Source organism: Dama dama, chromosome 5, assembly GCF_033118175.1.
Source record: "Dama dama isolate Ldn47 chromosome 5, ASM3311817v1, whole genome shotgun sequence".
NCBI lineage: Eukaryota > Metazoa > Chordata > Mammalia > Artiodactyla > Cervidae > Dama > Dama dama.
Genome location: NC_083685.1, coordinates 116,569,294 through 116,589,004, shown reverse-complemented (window position 1 = coordinate 116,589,004; position 19,711 = coordinate 116,569,294). Strand labels below are relative to the sequence as shown.

The 19,711-nt window shown below is 52.9% G+C and overlaps 1 protein-coding gene across 2 annotated transcripts in view; it reads left to right on the top strand.

The window, feature by feature from the left end:
* The window catches only part of MARCHF10 (membrane associated ring-CH-type finger 10), a 96,976-nt gene extending 85,509 nt beyond the window's left edge, over window positions 1-11,467 (top strand). The window contains exons 9-11 of one of the 2 annotated variants that reach the window (XM_061144313.1): window positions 1,455-1,568; window positions 7,872-7,914; window positions 11,009-11,467. In XM_061144313.1, coding sequence (XP_061000296.1) covers window positions 1,455-1,568; window positions 7,872-7,914; window positions 11,009-11,070 — 219 coding nt within the window. In that variant the 3' untranslated portion in view covers window positions 11,071-11,467. Of the gene's footprint in view, window positions 1-1,454; window positions 1,569-7,871; window positions 7,915-9,776; window positions 10,223-11,008 lie in introns of those variants that run through there. The other variant, XR_009693055.1, reaches the window with a different exon arrangement.
* Window positions 11,468-19,711: the final 8,244 nt, after the last annotated feature.

Below are 19,711 nucleotides of genomic sequence, written 5' to 3'. Positions count from 1 at the left end.
TCAGGGAGGAACGCCTGAAACAAATGAGTTTCATCAGGAAGATTTCTGCAAGGAGGCGACCTTGTGACGGCTATAAAGAAAGTCATGGACACAGCCTCGGAAAGGTGGAAAGTGGCAGAGATTTCACAGCAGAGACACAAAGGGACTTCCCTGGTGGTGCGGAGCCTGGGACCCCATGCTCCCAGTGCCGGGGGTCGGGCTCCGATCTCTGCTCAGGGAACTAGATCCCACCTCCTGCAACTAAGAGTTTGCATGCTGCAGCTAAAGATCCCACATGCCCTAACTAAAGATCAAAGATTCCGAGTGCTGCAACGGAGACCCTGCACAACTAAATAAAGATTTTCAAAAGAAACAGACGCACAAAAACAAGCTGACAGACCACGTGAGAAAGAGCATGCGCAGAAGCCGTGAGGTTCGCGGTGCCATCCGAGGCCCGGCCAGGCACATGCTTTCTGGGGCTTAGGTGACAACAGGACAGCTGGGGAGGGTGGGGAATCAGGGAGCCCCTAGGTGCGACCATCACTAAGCCCAGTTGTGAAAGGAGAAACTTAGAGAACTAAGGCCTGAGGCCCTTTCCCTGAGCAAATGAGGGATGTAGGAACATCAAATGTTCCCACCATGGCACTTGTGTCCCAGATTCTCCAACAGACCCATCCGCTTTCCTGAGTCACACAGCCTCATCCTGTTGACTCCTCTTCTTGGTGCCCAGCAGCTACATGTGTATACGTAACATGACATCCAATTGCCTCCGTTCTGCCTAATATGATCCCACCTTACCATCTCCCCAGCCCATGCCAAGATTTTTTAAAAATTCAAAGCCCCCTCCCCATATACTCCAGCTATACTGGTGAGTAGAGAATTTTGCCCAACAAACACTCCGCCCCCTCATGTGTGTGCTGCCAGTCAGCGCTTCTGTCTGAAAGGTCCTGAATGCCCCCCAGAGCCACCTACCAAAGTCCCTCCCATCCTTTTAGGACCATCAGAGACACTGTCTTCCAGGTCATATGCCACCAGCCTCTTTCTTCCCCTTCACGACTCTTCTGTGGCCCTTGACACATCCCGCTGGTACTGGAGCCGTCTATGAATGAGGCACACTCTCTCCCACATGACAGAATGGGGTCCCAGCAGGGAGCTGAGACCTTTGGCCCTGTGTTCTCCTGACACTCAGCTCAAGGCTACGGCAGGTAACTACTCAGTAAGTGTCCACAGACCAGGACCAAGCCAGGAACTTCTTCAGGCATCCTCCACTAGGCAGTCAAGGATTCCAGGAAGGCTACCCTGCCTCCACCCTGGGTCCCCTTTTGCTCTGTTCTCCCCTCTGGAGCAGGCCTTGCCTTGGGGCTTGGGCTCTCGTTCCTATTACTTGTCCCCTCTTGGCCTAGTATCCCCCACCCTGTGATTGAGACCATGAATATTTTATAGATGAACTTAAAGGCTTTCTTGTCCACCTGTAGGTACAAAACGAGCTGATGAATTCAGGCTTGTACCTGGTGCTGCTGCTTCATCTCTATGAACAGAGGTTTGCAGAACTCATGAGACTCAACCACAACCGGGTCACTAGAGAGAGGGTGAGTGGGGCCCTGCCTGGACCGTCAGCAGCAGCGTCCCCGACCTTGTGTGTGCTTTAGTAGGTGTGTATCTGTGTTCAGCGGGTGGGATGAGGCACTGTCATCATTGGCACCAAGACTCATGTGCCAGGTGTAGGCACAGTGGCCCTCTGGCTGAAAAGTGACCGGCAAGGGTGAGTGTTAGTTGCCTAGTCGTGTCTGACTGTTTGCAACCCCAAGGACTGTAGCCCACCAGGCTCCTCTGTCCATGGGATTCTCCAGGCAAAAATACCAGCATGAATAGCCATTCCCTCCTCCAGGGGATCTTCCTGACCCAGGGATCGAACCTGGGTCCCTTGCATTGCAGGCAGATTCTTTACCGTCTGAGCCACCAGGTCACGTAATTGTTTCCTATTAAATATGAGTGGTAATTAAATGGTCATTAATGGTTATATAAGCAAGTGGGTCTCTACGGATATTTGGCCCCCAAAATAGAGGCCAGCAAGGCTGCGGGGGCTGGGTGTGCGTTACGCGTGGATGTCCGCTGCCCAAGCAAGGAGGGTCCGTGAGAAACAAGAACCTTCCCTGCCCCCAGCCAAGGGGGCTGTTTATTTTGCTTTGGCTCCCAGGGTGTGTTATCCCAGCGTCTGTGTGTGTGTGTGTATGCCAAGAAACAAAGGTGCTGATGGGGTCCCATCTGTCATTAGAGAAGTGACAGCGTATTTACCAGGAATGATCATCTGTGGCCGCCCTTCCTTTAATAAAAGAAACAGGGCCCTCTAGGAGACTGCATGGTGTGGGGCGAGAAGCCTAGATCCACCACTCAGATCAAAATGAGGGAGAACAGGGCAACCTCTGAAATGTACAAATACCCTTGGCCATTATTAAGTCAGAACCCTGAGCCCCAAGAGACTGCCCTCCTGGTTAAATGCCCCCCGGTGGCCGGGCCAGGGAAGAGCACCGCAGGACATGGGTGCCTTCCTTACCTGAAGGCCATGCCAGGCACTGACATGCTTTTAGTGTTTGGAGTTCCCAGGACACCCCCTGAGGCTTGAAATTTGACCTTCTGCTCACTGCAGAAGGTCACCACAGATTCAGAAGGGACTAAATTCACAGGTTCACAGAGTTCAAAGGTTCAGAAGGGACATCCCTGGTAGTCCAGTGGTTAAGACTCCGTGCTTCCAATGCAGGGGATACAGGTTTGATCCCCGGTCAAGGAACTAAGATCCCACATACAGCTCCACATGCCAAAAAAAATAAAAAAAAAAGGTCACCACTGGAAAGCAAGCCAGTGTCGCAGTGGACAAGCCACCAGTGGAACCGTGAGGCAGTTTTAGTGATGCTCTGTGACATGTCCCATGTACCTCTTTGTCTTCACCATCTTGGCTCTCTGTCTTTACTCTTCCACCTCAAGTGGACAAGAGGCACCTGCCAGCACCCGTCACTGTCTGGAGTTGAAACCACACGACTCCAAGTGCTTCCTACACAGCCCCAGTCCCTGCACCACTGGAGGCCGTGGCAATCCATTTGGAGCCATCCCTGCTAGAAATGGGCTTCCGTGGTGACTCCGTGGCAGAGAATCCACCTGCCAATGCAGGAGACATGGGTTTGATCCCTGGGTTGGAAAGATCCCCTAGGAGGAGGAAATGGCAATCCACTCTAGTATTCTTGCCTGGGGAATCTCATGGACAGAGGAGCGTGGTGGGCTACAGTCCATGGGGTTACAGAGTCAGGCATGACTGAGCACACACGCACGCCACTAGAAATGTTGGGTTCAAACCATTAGTCATAAGAATTTGAGATCTGTCTCTATATCTTTCTGGCTTCCATTCTCCCCTTAGACCCTGAGCTCTCAATTAAGACAACAGGCTGGGTCTTCGCCAAGATATCTCCTCAGGCATCTCACCCTCTCTCTGACCCAGGCCTGTCCTTCCTTTCACTCTTCCGTAGTTTTAATAGTGACATAAATTCCTTAGAGAAATACACTTTTTTTTTTAAGTATAGCAGGAAGCAGGAAATGATCCTTTGTTAACATTTCTATAACCTTATTTTCACAATTCCACATCTTTTTAATGAACTTTTTATTGCACATTGAACTTCAAAGCACCCAGGGTTCAGTATAGGTTACAGATGGCCACACCATCAGCTAACAAAGGCAAGAGACATTAGCCTCTGGGACTGTAATGCGCACATGAGAAGGCAACAGATAGTGCAACCCATTGGATGAAAAACCCACGCCCTTAAAGCTTTGACTCTAGAGAACGTTCTAGTAAAACTATCCCAGAGAAGGAGCAGGTGATGCGGGGAGCAAGCCGGGAGCCAGCAGGGAAGGAAGCAGGAAGGACAAGGCAACACATCTCTCGTCACAAGCTTACTTGTAATTTGAGATTCCCCCGAAATATTGGGTGGGCCAAAAAGTTCACTCAAGTTTTTGTACCATCTTGCAGAAAGACCCAAACAAACTTTTTGGCCAGCCCAGTAGCTCTCACCCATATAAATCACCAAGCAGTAACCAGTACTAAGAACCAGTTAAGAGGTACCCGAATGGAAGTAGGAAAACAGGTGTCTGAATGTGCTCAGTTGCTCAGTCATGTCTGACTCTTTATGACCCCATGGACTGTAGCCTGCCAGGCTCCTCTGTACATGAGATTCTCCAGGCAAGAATACTGGAGTGGGTTTGCCGTAACAAGTGGCTTTTGTCAGATTGAGTCTCTTCTGGATTTGAGTCTCAGTATTTTCTTGCAGAAGATTCTAAGGGTGACGTTTAGCAAGAGAGAGGCACTATGATGGGAAAGAGTGCCTCCTTCTGTCTTCTTTACTGACCAGAACCTGAAAAGCTGTTCACAACAGGCTCCTGGTTGTGTCTCAATAAGGCACAGTGATGAAGGCCTGTCCATGGTGGTGATTACTCATTCATACCTGCATTTATGCCCGTGTCAGGTGCTGAGATGGGGATCTGGGAAAGTGGCTATCAGACATGATGTCCCCTTCTCTGAGGACCTAATAATCAAGTGGGAAGGTGAGACTCACATATAGGGAAAACCAGGAAATAATCAAAAAGTAGCCCTTGATCAAGAGAACTAACAGATCCAGCGAATTCCCAGAGGCTGTGAAATAAAAAACCCAAGATCTTCCCTGACAGTGGCTTCCTGGGGTTTTCAGTGATCTTATAAACCAATCATTTGGCTCCCCAGTGAGGCTGTGAGCCTTTTTAAGGCAAAGTCAAACCTTCTACATCTGTCCTTTCTCTGAAGCTGGACACACAATGAATCATGTTTGACTGCTGACCAAGTCCCAGGCACTATGGATGCCAGGAGCATTGAGTGGTTACAAACTTGCTAAATTACTGCCAGAAAAGGATGTGGTCTGCTAAGAGTTGCAGGAGTGGGTCAGGGGGGAGGATATGGTCATTGGCAAGTTGGAACAAGGAACACTTACCTCTTTTGTACATGTGGTCCTCCAGTGCCTTGAAAATGCCTGGCACATACTAGGTACTCAGTAACCTCCTGATGCTCAAGCAATGAAAAAGTGAACAATACGTGCTTCTTCAAGAGGCAAGTATTGAGTTATGTTTTGGAGAAAGTGATAATATAAATTTATGGAGAGAAAAGGGTATTCCAGGTAAAGGAACACTTTCAAGTTTAAGGTATATTTAAGTATTCAGAGGTTTCCTGCATGCCTACCATGTGCTAGGTTCTAAAGTGTGCTCAGTCTGCTCAGCCATGTCTAACACTCTGTGACCCTGTGGACTGTAGACCCTCAGGCTCCTCTGTCCATGGGATTTTCTAGGCACGAATACTCAAGTGGGTTGCCATTTCCTCCTCCAGGGGATCTTCCTGACTCAGGGGTTGAACCTGTGTCTCGACCTACATTGCAGGTGGATTCTCTAACCACTGAGCCATCAGTGAAGCCCTTGAGTTCTAAACTAGATCCTGGGAAATATAAAGATGATCAAGACTCACTTCGCCTAAAAGGGATTCAGAGTCTAAAGAGACAGATGGGTAACCAAGAGTATCCAAAAAAAAAAAAAAAAAAGTGCCTTGTGTTATTTCAGGAGATGGAGCCGGATGTGGAAGAAGGCAGAGTTAAAGGACAGGAGGGGGCCACTGTTCTTGCCCACTCCCCCGCCCACTTCTTCCATACCTTCTCCAGGACAGACCCTCCAGGCAGGAGGGACACACACCAGCATTTCAGAGGGCTTTGCTCTGAATCCAGTTAGCTTGTCCTCTTTGCCATCCATCTTCCCACGGCTTTGGGAGCCTGGTGGCAAAGCTGCTTCTTTATTGCTCCTGTCAACTGATCAGCTGAGGAGGTGATGCTGGAGCTGAATCTCGGGCCAGGGCTGGTGGGGAGGGAAGGGCATCCATGCAGAAGGGAACACAAAGCCTCAGGAAGGAAAAGACTTGCGTGTCTGGGAAAGTCAAGGCACTGAGTGTGTCCAGAGCCGGCCAGAAGTGAGCAGGATGTGACGGGGTTGGGTGCAGCTCTGGGAGGCTATGGCAGGCTTTCTAGCCTGGGGTTGACAGGTCAGGAGAGCTATGTTTCTGAGAGGGAACAGGAGCGGCCATGTGGAGGGTGGGCTGAAGGGGGAAGAGCCCAGCTGGGCGGTGGCTGCACTGGGACAGGGTGAGGGGACCCACGTGGGGGGCACTGGAGATGGAGGGCCAGATTTAAGTGGGCACAGAATGAGGTGTGGGCTGAAGGGAGCAGTGACTGTTATGCTCTGCAAAGCCTAGCAGGAAACTGGCCTTTTCTCTCTTCAGCTGTTCACAGTGGGAGCATCTCCAGAGAACATGGGGCCCCACCAGCCTCACCTGACCTACTTGGCTCACCCTTTAATCTCATGGGGATACAGGACTGTTCTGCAGGGTGAAGCTAAATGGACATGCCTTCCCTCCACCTTCTCCCTTTCAGCGCCCATGTGGGGCACTCCAGTATTCAGGGACTGCACCCTCCGGGGTTCCCTAACCTGGGCTTCCTCCTGGCTGTGGGTTTTGTCTGTGCCACGCTGTCCATCTCCCCCCCTCAATGAAATGACCCTGTACCCGAAATTGCTCTCCCTGCCTGCCCAGGGCAGCTTCCTTACACCTCTCAAGTGCCTAATTTGCCAAACTAGATGAAATAGAAAGAATTCCTCTGTGTGTGTGCACGCTAACAGGCAGAGCGCAGGCGGGACCCCACGCCTTCCACGATGCCCTCCTGGCACAAGTACCCACCTGTCTTCTGCCACAGGTGTGCTACTTTCACACTTCACCTGGAGGGAGGGGGAAGGGAGGGCGCTGAAGTCACTCTGAAATCTCACTGGCCTATCCGTGTGTGAGGCTCCATGGACTTTCCCTAGGCTCTCCCCATTCACACCATTTCTACAAAATGGAAAACCCTTGCCTCAGAAGACCAAATCTACCCAAAATTATGCAAGGCCCAGGCTTGGCCAATTATTGGGAAAGCTTGCCTACTCACCAAGTTGGCGCCCCCTGGTGGCCATCATTAGATAGCCACCATCTCCGGGCACAGAATCTAGAGGCGGGATGAGGTCGTCCTAGCAGCCTGGGGAACACGCAGGCCGTTGCTAGCGCCCGGCGGATGTATAATTTACCAGGTAACTAGCACTGCTCCTCTAGAAGAAATTCCAACCTTCTGCCCTTCCCCCCGGCCTTCTGGGGAGAGGGACCCAGGGGCTACACTGGCCAGGCAGTTGCCCCAGTAACAGTGTCCAGCACCCCTTGTTTTGTTCCCCAGCCTGTCACAAAGGCCCTCCTCCCCCTGGGGGGGAGCCCCTCTGCCCCAGAGCCCACATCCTCGCAGCCTGGCACAATGGCCTCCCACGGAGTAAACAGTGTTTCTCATTGTGGCATAAAATGCCATAAAGTCAGAACAAAGAGGGAGCCCAGAGCCTTGATGGGCCTGCTGCTTCCTGCCGGGCGGAGAATACAACCGATTGTTTAAAAGCCAGTGGTGAGGCAAGTGGCCAATTAGCACCGCTTTCACCCCCACTGCCTGGAAATGTGACTCTGGACCATCCGGATGGGGTTCTGCTGCTCAGATCAATTGCTGAGAGGACGCAGGTCTGTTCACACTGCCAAATTTAGATGCCCCAAACGGGCGAAGGTGACCTGTGCTATCGCTGACGCTGTCTTTAGGAGGCGCCTACGCCCCACAGGTGCTGAATATCAACACTGCCCTTGCACCTCCACGCCTCCTCCTCTGCCCCTTTAAGGTGATGTCAGGGATTCCTAGAATATTCCCGGGGCTAGGGGATTAGACATCTGTTCACAATTGCTTTGGAAAAAAACGGTTCATTTTTCATTGTCTTCTTTCCCATAGTTGTCAAGAAACTACCCACAACCCAGGCCGGAAGAAAATGAAAGTAGGTGTGGGGATCAGTCCTGCCATGTTGAGGGTGTTTGGCAATTTGCTGTCTTTCTGTGGCTGTGTTCAACCTAATCCTATGGAAGGAAGTAATAACCACCCCCTGCCCCCAGAGGCAAAAATAACCCCACAAAGCTGGGGAAACCCTAGCTGCAGCAGTCAGCAAGGCAGTCCAAGTGTGCTGGATGCAGAGGAGATGAGTTTGAACTCAAGCTGAAAGCGAGAGCAAAGGCGGGCAAAGGGAGGATGGGAGGATCAGTCTTCCTTGGACATAGGATGACCCGCTGCAGGTTTTTTTTCCTTTCCCTTTGCTGGGATTCTCCAGCATCCAGCACTTGGGGAAGCCTCTTGGGTTTTCTTTTAAACCCCGGAAGGGCGCTGTGCAGCCATTACCTAAAGGGACCACCATCATTCACAAGCTAGTATTGGAGTTACTGGATTTTCTCACTCTTCGGCCCAAGCCAGTGGGCCTGCTGGATTCAGAAGTTGAACAAGGAAAACAAGTATCGGGAAAGGGCCAAAGAGCCAGGCCAGCTGTCTCCAAAGCAGGCTTATGATCCCATAGAAAACCCGACTAAAGAAAACATGCTCAATTAAAGCAGGCAAGCTGGTGGTCAGATGTGGGAAGAACCTTCCCATCAGCTGGGAGGATAAATGTTACAGTGAGCTAAGGAAGGGGGTGCCAGAGGTGACAGTTCCATCCCCAGAGGCTGTTCTGGAGAGAAACGTCACAACGGCCTGCCTTAAAAGGGTTAAAACAGATATTTCCACTCAGGCTTTGCCATCAGAATCACCTGGGGAACTTAGAAAAATATAGATTCCTAGGCCCCTCCCAGAGACACAGATTCAGGCACTGGGGTGGGCGCCTGGTGACCCTGATACAGTGGTCATGGTCATGCTTTGGGGACCCACACCCCGCCCCCCCGCAAACCGACCCGCCTGCAGAGGCTGAACCAGCTCAAAGCTCCACAGGGTGGGGCCCAGATGAGGACCCTAGAGCACCCAATCTATTATTCAGGGCACGCAGTCCCAGAACCCGGCAGCTCATTTTCAGAGTGGGGAGGGCTCTACCAGGCTCACCGTTCACAAAAGGAACTCGTAGGGTCCCAGTCCCCGGGCGCCACCGCGGGGGTCCAGCCGAGCCGGGTGAGGGCCCAGAGCCCCCTCGCGCCCTCGCAAGGTCCCGGGGCCACTCGGGATGGGCGGCCGGTCCCCCGGCGCCGCCGCCCGGGCCGACCCCGAGCAGCTGCTCCCCCTCGGGCCGCCGGGAAGGGAGGGCAGGCAGCGAGCGGTGAGGGCTAGGAAAGACCTTTGTGTGCGGGCGCATGCACCCCGTCTGCGCCCGGCCTTCGGTGAGAGCCCACGCTCGGTCCCGAAAGGTCCCCAGCGCGTCGGCCAGGAAGGCTCGGTGGCCCGAGGCTCCGGGCAGGCTCTCGGCGCGGCGCCCGGCCGCGCCCCTCCCCGGAGGCGCCCGCGCTCTTCCCGGTTCGGGAAACCTGCTGCGGCGGGCGCGCCCGGGCGGGTCTGGCTGGGCAGGGGCGACCCCTAGTGCCCAGCGGGGCCCGCTGCCGCCCTGCGGCGGGGGGCGGCCCGGAGCAGGAGGCAGAGCCTCCCTCCACACCCCAGCTTGGGGATGCGGAAGGGGCACCGCGGCTCCTGGTCTGGGGCCCCCGGTTTGGGTGACATCTCTAGAGGACGGGAGAAGAGCGCCCCCGGGGTGGTGCTTAAAACAGAGTCGCCGCGGAGGGAAGCCTGCCTCCTGTGTTGCTCCGAGGCAGACGGTCCCCGCCCCCGGCCCCCGCACCGTGTCTCTAACCACGTCTCTTCAGGAAGCTGGGACTAGCTGTAGGCTCCACCCCCCTCCCGGTAGAGTCCTAAGGTGGGGGCCTCAGAGTTCCCCCGCGGGAAACGGGTCTAGGCCCTCTCCGCCTGTCCGAGCTCTGCGCACACCCCAGGCGCTGGCAGGGGCAGCCCCGCGCAGAGGGACCGTCTTGGCATGCTGGTCAGACGCCGCCGGGGCCTGGCTTCCCGCCCGGGCCCTGATCAGGACAAGAGCCAGGGCAGCCCAAGGCGGATCCACACGCCTCGCGCCCTCCCCCTGGGGCCATGGCTTCTCTGGTCCCCGGCAGCCTGGCAGGGCTCACCTGACTCACAGCTGTGACCCGCCGCCCTAGCCCCAGGCAGGTAACCAGGGAGGGAAAAGGCAAAACATCAGGGCCCAGCAGGTGACACAAAGATGCCAGCCTGTCTGTGGCTCATGCCAACCTTCTCGCTGGGCACCCTGTCCTGGGCGCCTGGGAACCGAGGTAAGGGCTGCTGGGGAGAGGCCCTGGGTGGGCGTGCCTGGGTCTAACAGACTGTCACACAGAGCCCCCCTGACAGCTGCTTCTTGGCTGGCACGAATAATGGTCACCACAGCCAAGTCCAAGTCCAGGGAGGGGAATCACGCCTCCAGCAGCCATCAGTACAGGTGTGGACAGGAATGGCCATGAAGGCCTTCAGCCAAGGCTGGGCCGGAGCACATGCCACCAACCCCCACCCCCACCCCCCCCCCACAATGTACAAGTCAAGGCAACTAGATTTGGGGGAAAGAGGAAGGGGAAAGAAGGTGGGCAGCTCTTGGAGCTGGGGCTGCGTTGTGGTGGAGGAAGAAGCTGATAAGGGTCCAGGTAGGGATGGAGGGAGGCGATTACTTTTGTTCCCTTGCCCTTCACCAGTCAGAATGTGCTTCCAAATAAGGAGCGCGCTCACTCCAGCCAATGAGAAAAGAAATACTGAGAATAAGAATCTTTCCCAAGAATAAAGAAAGCACCCCCACCTCACCTCCTCCGCTCTGACTCCACTGCTTCTCACTGGCTCTGTGCGCCCCCCTCCCATCACATGACCCTCTGTGTCCAGCCAATTTGATCCCTGAAAGTCTTCGGGGTCTCTGTGCCTCACACTGTTCCAGGCACTGTACCGTGTATGTGTGGTGTATGTGTGTCTGGTCACTGGTGCTGGGGCAGGGGCTTGGGGGAGCTGGGCAGAAAGGGCAATGATGCCATCCTCCTCCACGACAGAGCCCGCAGCCTGAGCGTCCTCTTGCTTTCCAGGTTCCGAGCTGGGAGATGGGAGTGACAGCAGCATTTGTGAAGGCAGCAGCCGAGTTGTCTAGCAAGGGAGCTGGCCCTGGAGCTGGCCGGGCAGAAGCCTTCCTCCTGGCCGCCCTTCCTCCGTGCCCACAAGCCTCCCTTCCTCCTCCTCGCCACTGAAACCGAAACCCACGTTCCCAGTTATCTTTTTCACCTTCTGCCACTCTCTTTTTGGGGTCTGGCTCGAGCATCCACAGACAGCAACAGCGATCCGCTCAGTCCCAGGCCTGGGCTTGCTGAGCCCCCACCGGCTACCCAGCTGCTGCCCTTCTACCCAGAAGTCCAAGGGGACCCATTGGCCCTTAGTGGGTGGGCCCCATGGCCTGGGGTCCCTCTGCGGAGGGCACCCCTTCAGGTCTCACTCCACCCTGAGTGGAATCAGTAAACTGACGTTATTCACCCAGCTTTGTCTTGTGCTCATTCCAGTCCTCTTGGACAAAGGCTCAGGGCCTGAAACTCTGAGGAGTGCACCTCCCACACCCCACCCTGTTTCACCTCTCCTTGCCCCCCACCATCACTGCCGCGAGGGATGACGCAGCCTGGGCCCCCACGGGGCTGGGTCAGGCCCCCACAGGCTGGCCGGCTGCCTCTGTAGGTACCCACGTAGGAGGGTTCGGTACATTTACTCCACACTTCTCTCCTAATTGCACCTTATCACCCAAAGGCCAGATCAAGACTTAGGATGAAAAAAAAAAAGGCAGAGAATTCAGTAAGAAAAGAAGAGGTAGGTGTGTGTCTAAGAGAGAGAGACAAAGCCAAGTCAAAAAATAAAAGATGGAGGGAATGAACTACTGATGCCTGCAAAAACATTACAGCAAGTGAAAGAAGCCAGTCACGAAAGACTCCATACTGTATGATCCTATTCACGTGCAATTTCTAGGAAGGCAAACTAGAAACAGCAGCGGCTGCTGGGGGTTGGGGAGGGGAGCGGAGAGGGACTGCCCATGAGCTCGAGGGGACTTTGTGGGGTGATGAGGGGCTTCTGAAAGCTGGTCTGTGGTTTATGTCCCCACAACTGGATGCATTTACTAAAGCTTATTGAACTGTGCGCTTAACATAGGCGAACTCTGCGGTGTAATTGTAAACTGTGCCTCAACAGACTCTCTAAACAATGGAAGAAGGGACAGAGAAAGGGTAAGAGAGAGGAAAAGGTAAAAGGAAGAGGTGCTTCTCGAACCACCTTTAAGACCTGCCCTCCTCAGAACAAGAGTGCCCATTGAAGATGTTGCTGCCAAGGGGTCCCCCAAATAAATTACAGTGTCGGCAGAGTTTAGGAAGAGCTAGATGTCAAAATCTTGTCCCACTCCTCTGATCTGTTCCACAGGTAGGCAAAGTGACTCAAGGACTACAAACAAGAAGATTCCACCAGGCCACCTAGATCCGAGAACCAAACAAAAGGACATCTTTAAATGTGCATGGTCCCTAGAAGAGCCACTCAGGTTGAAAGTATCTCCGTGATGTACATAAAATTCCTATGACCTCAAGTTGCCCCACTCACCAGTGGAGCTCCAAGCCGTGATCATTCTATGAGAGAGTGGGTCTTTATTTTTAACTGAATTGTAAGGTCAACTGAAGATAAAGGATTTGTCCAAGAGCCAATACTGAGAAATATCTAAGGGACAATGCATATTTTAAAACAAGGTTTATAGAGAACTTAGTGGAATTTGAGGTGGCTGGGTAAATATTCTGGCAGGCCAAACGCGCAGTAAGATGTGACAGGGTTTGAGGCAGCTACCTTGAGACCATTACAGGTTTACATCAGCTGGTGTTGGGTTTGGGGAAACTATCTGAAGGATTTACAGACAACAGCAGGAGTGCCTCCTGTGAGGTCTGGGTGGCGAGAGGTGCAACACAACAGACCTGCACCATCAATTCATCGTCACTGCAGCCCAGGAGTCTGCCAATGGGGCTTCTCATGGCCCAAGAAGCCAAAGGACCAAGTCTCATTTATTAAAAGACAACGATGCGTCCAGTATTCTTTCCTGGGAAATTCCATGGACAGAGGAGCCTGGCAGGCCACAGTCCATGGGGTGTCAAAGACTCAGACACAACTTAGTGACTAAACAACAACATGGATTTGTCAGTTTCTGTTGTGTGTGTGTTAGTCACTCAGTAGTATCCAGCTCTTTGCAACCCCATGGACTGTAACCCGCCAGGCTCCTCTGTCCATGGAATTCTATAGGCAAGAATACTGGAGTGGGTTGCCATTTCCTTCTTTAAAGGATCTTCCTGACCCATGGATCAAACCCGGGTCTCCTGCATTGCAGGCAGATTCTTTACCCTCCGAGCCACCAGGGAAGCTTCTGTCACGTGAGTACTGAAAGTGTGAAATGAAAGTGAAAGTCACTCAGTCGTGTCCAACTCTTTGCAACCCCATGGACAGTCCTTGGAATTCTCCAGGCCAGAATACTGTAGTGGGTAGTCTTTCCCTTCTCCAGGAGATCTATCCAACCCAGGGATCGAACCCAAGTCCGGCATTGCAGGCAGTTTCTTTACTAGCCGAGCCACAAGGGAAGCCCAAGAATACTGGAATGGGTAGCCTATCCCTTCTCCAGCAGATCTTCCTGACCCAGGAGTACTGCAAGAAGCTAAAACAATTAAATGCATTATTTGTAATTAAAAAAAAAAAAAAGATAATGATGGGGACTTCCCTGGTGGTCCAGTGGTTAAGACTCTGCATTCCCAATGCAGGCAGCCCAGGTTTGACCTTGCCAGAGACGTAAATCCCGCGTGCTACAACTAAAAAAAATTAAAAAAATAAAAAATACTGGGTGCTACAACTAAGACCTGGTGCAGCCATATAAATAAATTTTCAAAAATACTTAAAAAAAAAAAAAAGAATGTTGAAAAGGGCTATCTCCCTCCTCTATAGCTGGCTAAATATTGGCAGAACTTACTTGAGGCTGAAGCACATTGAACAGGACACAGGGTCTTTCTATGCCTTTGGCTCTTTAGGCAGCTTTTACCAACTACCAACTTGTGCGTCTCTGGTGTATCACAGTGTAAAGAATCCACATTGCAGGAGACCTGGGTTAGACCCTTGGGTTGGGAAGATCTCCTGGAGAAGGGAATGGCTACCCACTCCAGTATTCTTGTCCAGAGAATTCTGTGGACAGAGGAGTCTGGCAGGCTACAGCCAGTGGAGTCGTGGAATCCGACTCAACTTTCACTTTTTTCAACCATGTGCAGGTTGCAAAGATACAGGGAAAAAAATGCACAGTGCCCACCTCCTTGGAGCTCAGTTCTCACTGGGGCAGCAGGACACGTGTAGAAAACATCATACTGAGGTAATGGGAGCCCACGGGTCGCACTTACAGAGCACTTCCTAGGAGCTTGGGCCTGAGGGTAAGCGTTTTACATTTATCTTTAATCCTCACAATACGCCTATGAGGCAGATACTAGTAACCCCATGTTACACGGGAAGAAATGTGCACTAGGGTTCTCTAGAGAAAAAGAGCTAATAGGATATATAGAAAGAGATTTAGTATGAGGGATTGGCTCACAGGATTACGGAGGCTGAGAAGTCCCACCATCTGCCATCGGCAAGCTAAGGACCTAGGGAAGCCAGTGATGCGGTTCCAATTCAAACTTGGGCCTGGGAACATGGAGGGTAGGGGGTGGGCGGCAAGAGTGTGAACCCTGGTTGGCGTCTGAAGGCCTGAGAACCAGAAGTGCTGATACCTGAGAGCAGAAGATGGGTGTCCTAGCTCAACAGAAAATCTGTCCTTTCTCTCCCTTTTTGTTCTATTCAGGCCCTCAATGGATTGGACAATGCCCACCCACCCTGGGGAGAGTGATCTTCTTTACTGTTTATTGATTCAAATGCTAATCTCTGGACTTCACTGGAGGTCCAGCAGTTAAGAATCCGCCTGTCAATGCAGAGGACACTGCAGCATGTCAGGCTTCCCTGTCCTTCACTATCTCCTAGAGTTTGCCCAAACTCACGTCCGTTGAGTTGGTAATGCTATCCAACCATCTCATCCTCTGTTGCCCCATTCTCCTCCTGCCCTCAGTCATTCCCAGCATCAGGGTCTTTCCCAGTGAGTCAGCTCTTCACATCAGGTGGCCAAAGTATTGGAGCTTCGGCTTCCGCATCAGTCCTTCCAATGAAGCACCACAATTCGAAAGCAACAATTCTTCAGTGCTCAGTCTTCTTTGTGGTCCAACTCTCACATCTGTACATAACTACCGGAAAAACCATGGCTTTGACTATATGGACCTTTGTCAGCAAGGAGATGTCTCTGTTTTTTAATGTGTTGTCTAGGTTTGTCACAGTTTTTCTTCCAAGGAGCAAGTCTTTTAATTTTGAGGCTGCAGTCACCATCCTCAGTGATTTATATACACTACTATGTACAAAGGACTTGCCTTGTAGCTCAGTTGGTAAAGAATCTGTCTACAGTGCAGGAGACCCAGGTTCGATTCCTGGGTTAGGAAGATCCCCTGGAGAAGGAAATGGCAACCCATTCCAGTATTCTTGCCTGGAGAATCTCATGGACTGTAGCCTGCCTGCCAGGCTCCTTTGTCCATGGAATCACAAGAGTCGGACACGACTTAGCGACTAAACCACCCCACCACAACCACCACCACCACCACTATGTACAAAATAGATAACTAGTGACAACGGACTGTATATAGCACAGGGAACTCAGTGCTCTGTGGTGACATAAATGGGAAGGAAATCCAAGGAATACAGGATATGTGTACACGAATAGCTGGTTCAGTTTGCTATACAGTGGAAACTAACAACACTGTAAAGCAACTGTACTCCAATTTTTTAAAATAATAAAATAAAATATCCACAATAGTGCAAACGTCTCATTTATGAACCAAGCCCCCACTTCATTTCTACACATACTAAGCAATTCTCCTTTTTTGGCCTCAGAGTGCTGCATGCAGGATCTTAGTTCCTCAAACAGAGATCAAACCCGGGCCCCACAGAGTCTTCACCACTAGACCTCCAGGGAAGTCCCAATCATATGCAATAATGTGCATGGTGTCCCATGTCCAACCCCAGCCCTGGCTAATCAGGTGTCCCATGCCGCTGCCTTAGTAATGGAGGCCAGAGAAAAAGGAAAGGAGAGAGGTCACTTTTAGCCCTTACACTCAAAACATGCTTCTGAAACTCAGCACAAATGTCTCAGGTTGAGACAGAGTTCTTGAGCCTCAGAGTTTGACTAAGATCATGGGGGGTGGGGGTGGGTTCTCTCCTGTATCCCATCCCCCAACCTTTTTATAGAGCAGGGACGGTGGAGAAGTGATCAGCCAAGTCCTTCCCCCTCTCAGTGTCTCTGTTTCCTCATCTGTCAAGGGGCACAATCGCAACCAGCTGATGATATGTTGAGAAGATAAAATGAGTTTATTCATGGTAAGCAGTTAGAACAGGGCCATACCTAGTAAATAATCAATAAATATCTTGATCATTACCATCATCATGGAGGAATGGCCTGTCTGAGGCAATATCCCTGAGTTCCCTGCAGCCCCAGAGTAGGAAAAGACACCATCCAGAAGTTTCTCAGGCCCCAGAGAGAGATACAGATGGGCCTCCCTGCGTAAGCTGGCCGGGCTGTGCAATGACCGAGGAGGGCCAGATCCCTGGACACACCACAGACCTCAGAACTTAAGAGATGCCAGGCAGGAAAGAAAAAAACAAAGCCGACTAGAAAACCTGAACCGACCAGGGTTTCCCTGAAATGGCTATAGTTCTGCCATCAGCCACTATCAGAAGCTAGTCCATTTTCTGCAATGACTGCAAGCAACAAATCCATTTCAAGGGGGAAATGCCTGCATGCTGCCTTGTCCCTTTCCTCTCTCCAGGGCTGGCCTCCCTGGCTAATTTGCTGGACAAGGATTGCCATCTGCAGATCCAACAGGGCCGATTCTGCGGGAAGCCCAGACTGAAGTCAGCCTTCACTGGGCCTCCTGGCTGCCCTGACCCCTGAGATAGAGGCCTGAATATCCGAGCACTTTCATCTCACGCCAGTCTCGCTCAGGGCCCCTCCATGTTCCCTCCACCTCCTTTCCCTTTCCTCCCCCTTCCTGCCTGCCTTTCTCGGGAACTGCCTCTCCCTCCAGATGCAGTTCTTGACCTTGTCCCTGCCACAGACTCCCGCCCTCGTGCTCCAGGCAGCTTGGCAGGGCCTGGCCAGCTCTGTTCCAGGAGAACCATGTGGTGCGGCTGGCCGGCTCCTCACCCCTGCGGCCTCTCAGGGCTGCCCGCTGGGCCAGGCCAGCTCCGCCAGGACACCTGGGAGCAAGCCATCTCTGATTTGACAAGAGGAGGTTGTGAGACAGCTGACACCACTCTCTGGAGAGCGGCCCGTTCGCCCGTTCATTCATGGATTCAGGGAGCTGTCCTGGAGGCCAGGTGGCCAGATCTGAGCCGGTTTTTGCCCCACCAGTGCCGGCGGGGCTTGGAGCCTGGATTCAGTGCCCTTTGCCCAGGCACCAGGGGCTGGGTCTCAGGGCATCATAGATGGAATGTAGAGAGGCTAAAGGCCTATTGCATGGAAATGAGCAGAAAGAAAGGAGTTTCTGCCATGCACCCTACCAGAACCAGCACTGGCCGGGAGCCAGAGGCAGATGACCCCAGTCCCAAGCCTTCCTCCTGCCCGCAGAGAGCCACCCGGAGCCCCCTGGCCTGCCCCTGGGCAGGCAGGAGCCCTCAGCAGAACAAGGTCTATGGGGAGCCCCCAGGTGCACATGAAGCTATCTGAAATGCTTCTGGGTGGGGATTCAGGGCTCTGGCAAGGACTAAAGCCACCTAAGGAGAGAAGAGTGGGGAACAAGTATTTCTGGAGTGATTTAAACAAGGGGTCCCCAACCTCCCAGCCATGGAGTGGTATCTCCTGTCAGATCAGCGGCAGCATTAGATTAGAAATAAAGTGCACAATAAATGTAAGGCGCTCGAATTATCCAAAAACCATCCCTCCCCTCCCAGTCCTTGAAAAAATTGTCTTCCACGAAATCTGTCCCTGGTGTCAAAAAGGTTGGGGACTGCTGACTTAAACCTCTGGACACACAGCAGCCACTGGCCCCAGGTAGCCCTGGGGTATTTGAGTCCTCACTCCTTCAGCTACTCCTCCCACCCCCAAACCTCACCCCGGAGCCTGTGACCCCGCCTTCACCCCTAGGCTCTGCCTATCTCTCAGGGCAAGGGTCAGCAGCCAACTCCCCAAGGGGCTTGGGCTCAGCCTGGTCTAGCCATCTGTGAGTTGTGGCTAATGGCCGGGCACTCAACTCACAAAGGGAGCTGTTCCCCTCCGTGGAGGGCTAATCACTTCAGGCTGAAGTGGATTAATCATTAAGGACCCACCCCCCCACCTACCCACCCACAGGATTGGGGCTCCCTCCCTGAAATGACCCGGGCCCTGTGTTTCCTGCTGCTGCTACAGAGAGAGGAGAGTAGAAGGAGGGCCTTGGGTTTCCAAGGCTCCGAAGAGGAGCTCCCAGACTCAGATAGGGCACCTCGTCTACCCCACTGTGCAGGCCCGACGCTTTGGACTTCTGAGTGTGTCTTTTCCTATCATGTGGGCTTAGGCTTTGAATCACGTGACAGGATTACCGATTTAGAAAACAAGAAACTTGCGTTGAAAAAAAAAAAAAATCACTAAGGCCAAACACGCATGCGCACACCAGCTCACCAGTTGCCGCAGAAAAAAACGATCCAAAGCACCGGCTGAAAAGGTCAACTAGCCGTTCACACTGACTTCCTGCTGGACCTGACATCCACATTCAGGCTTTCTGGGCCTGCCTTCAAGGCCTCGGGCAACCACACTCCAGCCAGCCTGGTCTCCCCACTGGTCATCTGAAGCACCAGGGACCCCGCGGCAGGACCCGCCCCCCTCCCCTTTGGCGTTCCCCAGCCCAGGACCTGGCCCGGATGCGTGCCCCACCTCCCACCCACCTCCTTCAGGTTCCAGCCTCACTGCCTCTTGAGAGACCCGCCCCAACCACCCAGCCCAAACCAGCTCCCCGCCCCTCGGCCTGCTTCAGGCCTTCACTGCACCCAGCGCGACCTGGCACAGTTGACCATCGTTGGCTGGCAAGGCTTCTCTGTTTGCAGCTCTAACTCCAGTTCAAACATCCTCAATGGAGGTGATGGTGGCGGGGGAGGTCCTGTGATCCACTCCTCTGCCTCAGGGCGGTTTCAGAGCCCACACTTCCCAGAGAGAAATGTGTACTCCCTTTCTTGTAGCTCAAATGCAGGTCTGTCTTGGAAGCATGGTGGTGTGGGGCCCCCACACGCTGATCTGGTCTGACAGGGGCACCTCACACGCTGGCCTGGGAGCCACAGCCCAGAGACAAGCAGTACCAGCTGATGTTTATGGGCAATTACAGCTCGAGCGCCAAGGCCCTGTGCAGACTGCTTTGCCCAGGTGATCTCACTTAATCCTCAACCTCCTTAAAGGAGCCCAGGAGGTGCGTCCTGTTCTCCCATTTTACACTTTGAAAGGGGAGCCAAGTTGCCCAAGCTCATGCCACTGTCCTTTGACTCCTGAATGCTTACTCTCACATGTATCCCCAGGAGCAGAAAGAAGGCTGGGGTCCCGTGACCCCGAGACAGAAGGAAAACAGATGCAAGCCCCCCAAAATAACATGTATCTTTGAAGCTGTATGAAGGACAAGACTCCCAACAAGACAAAGTGGGGACCCTTCTCTCTCAAG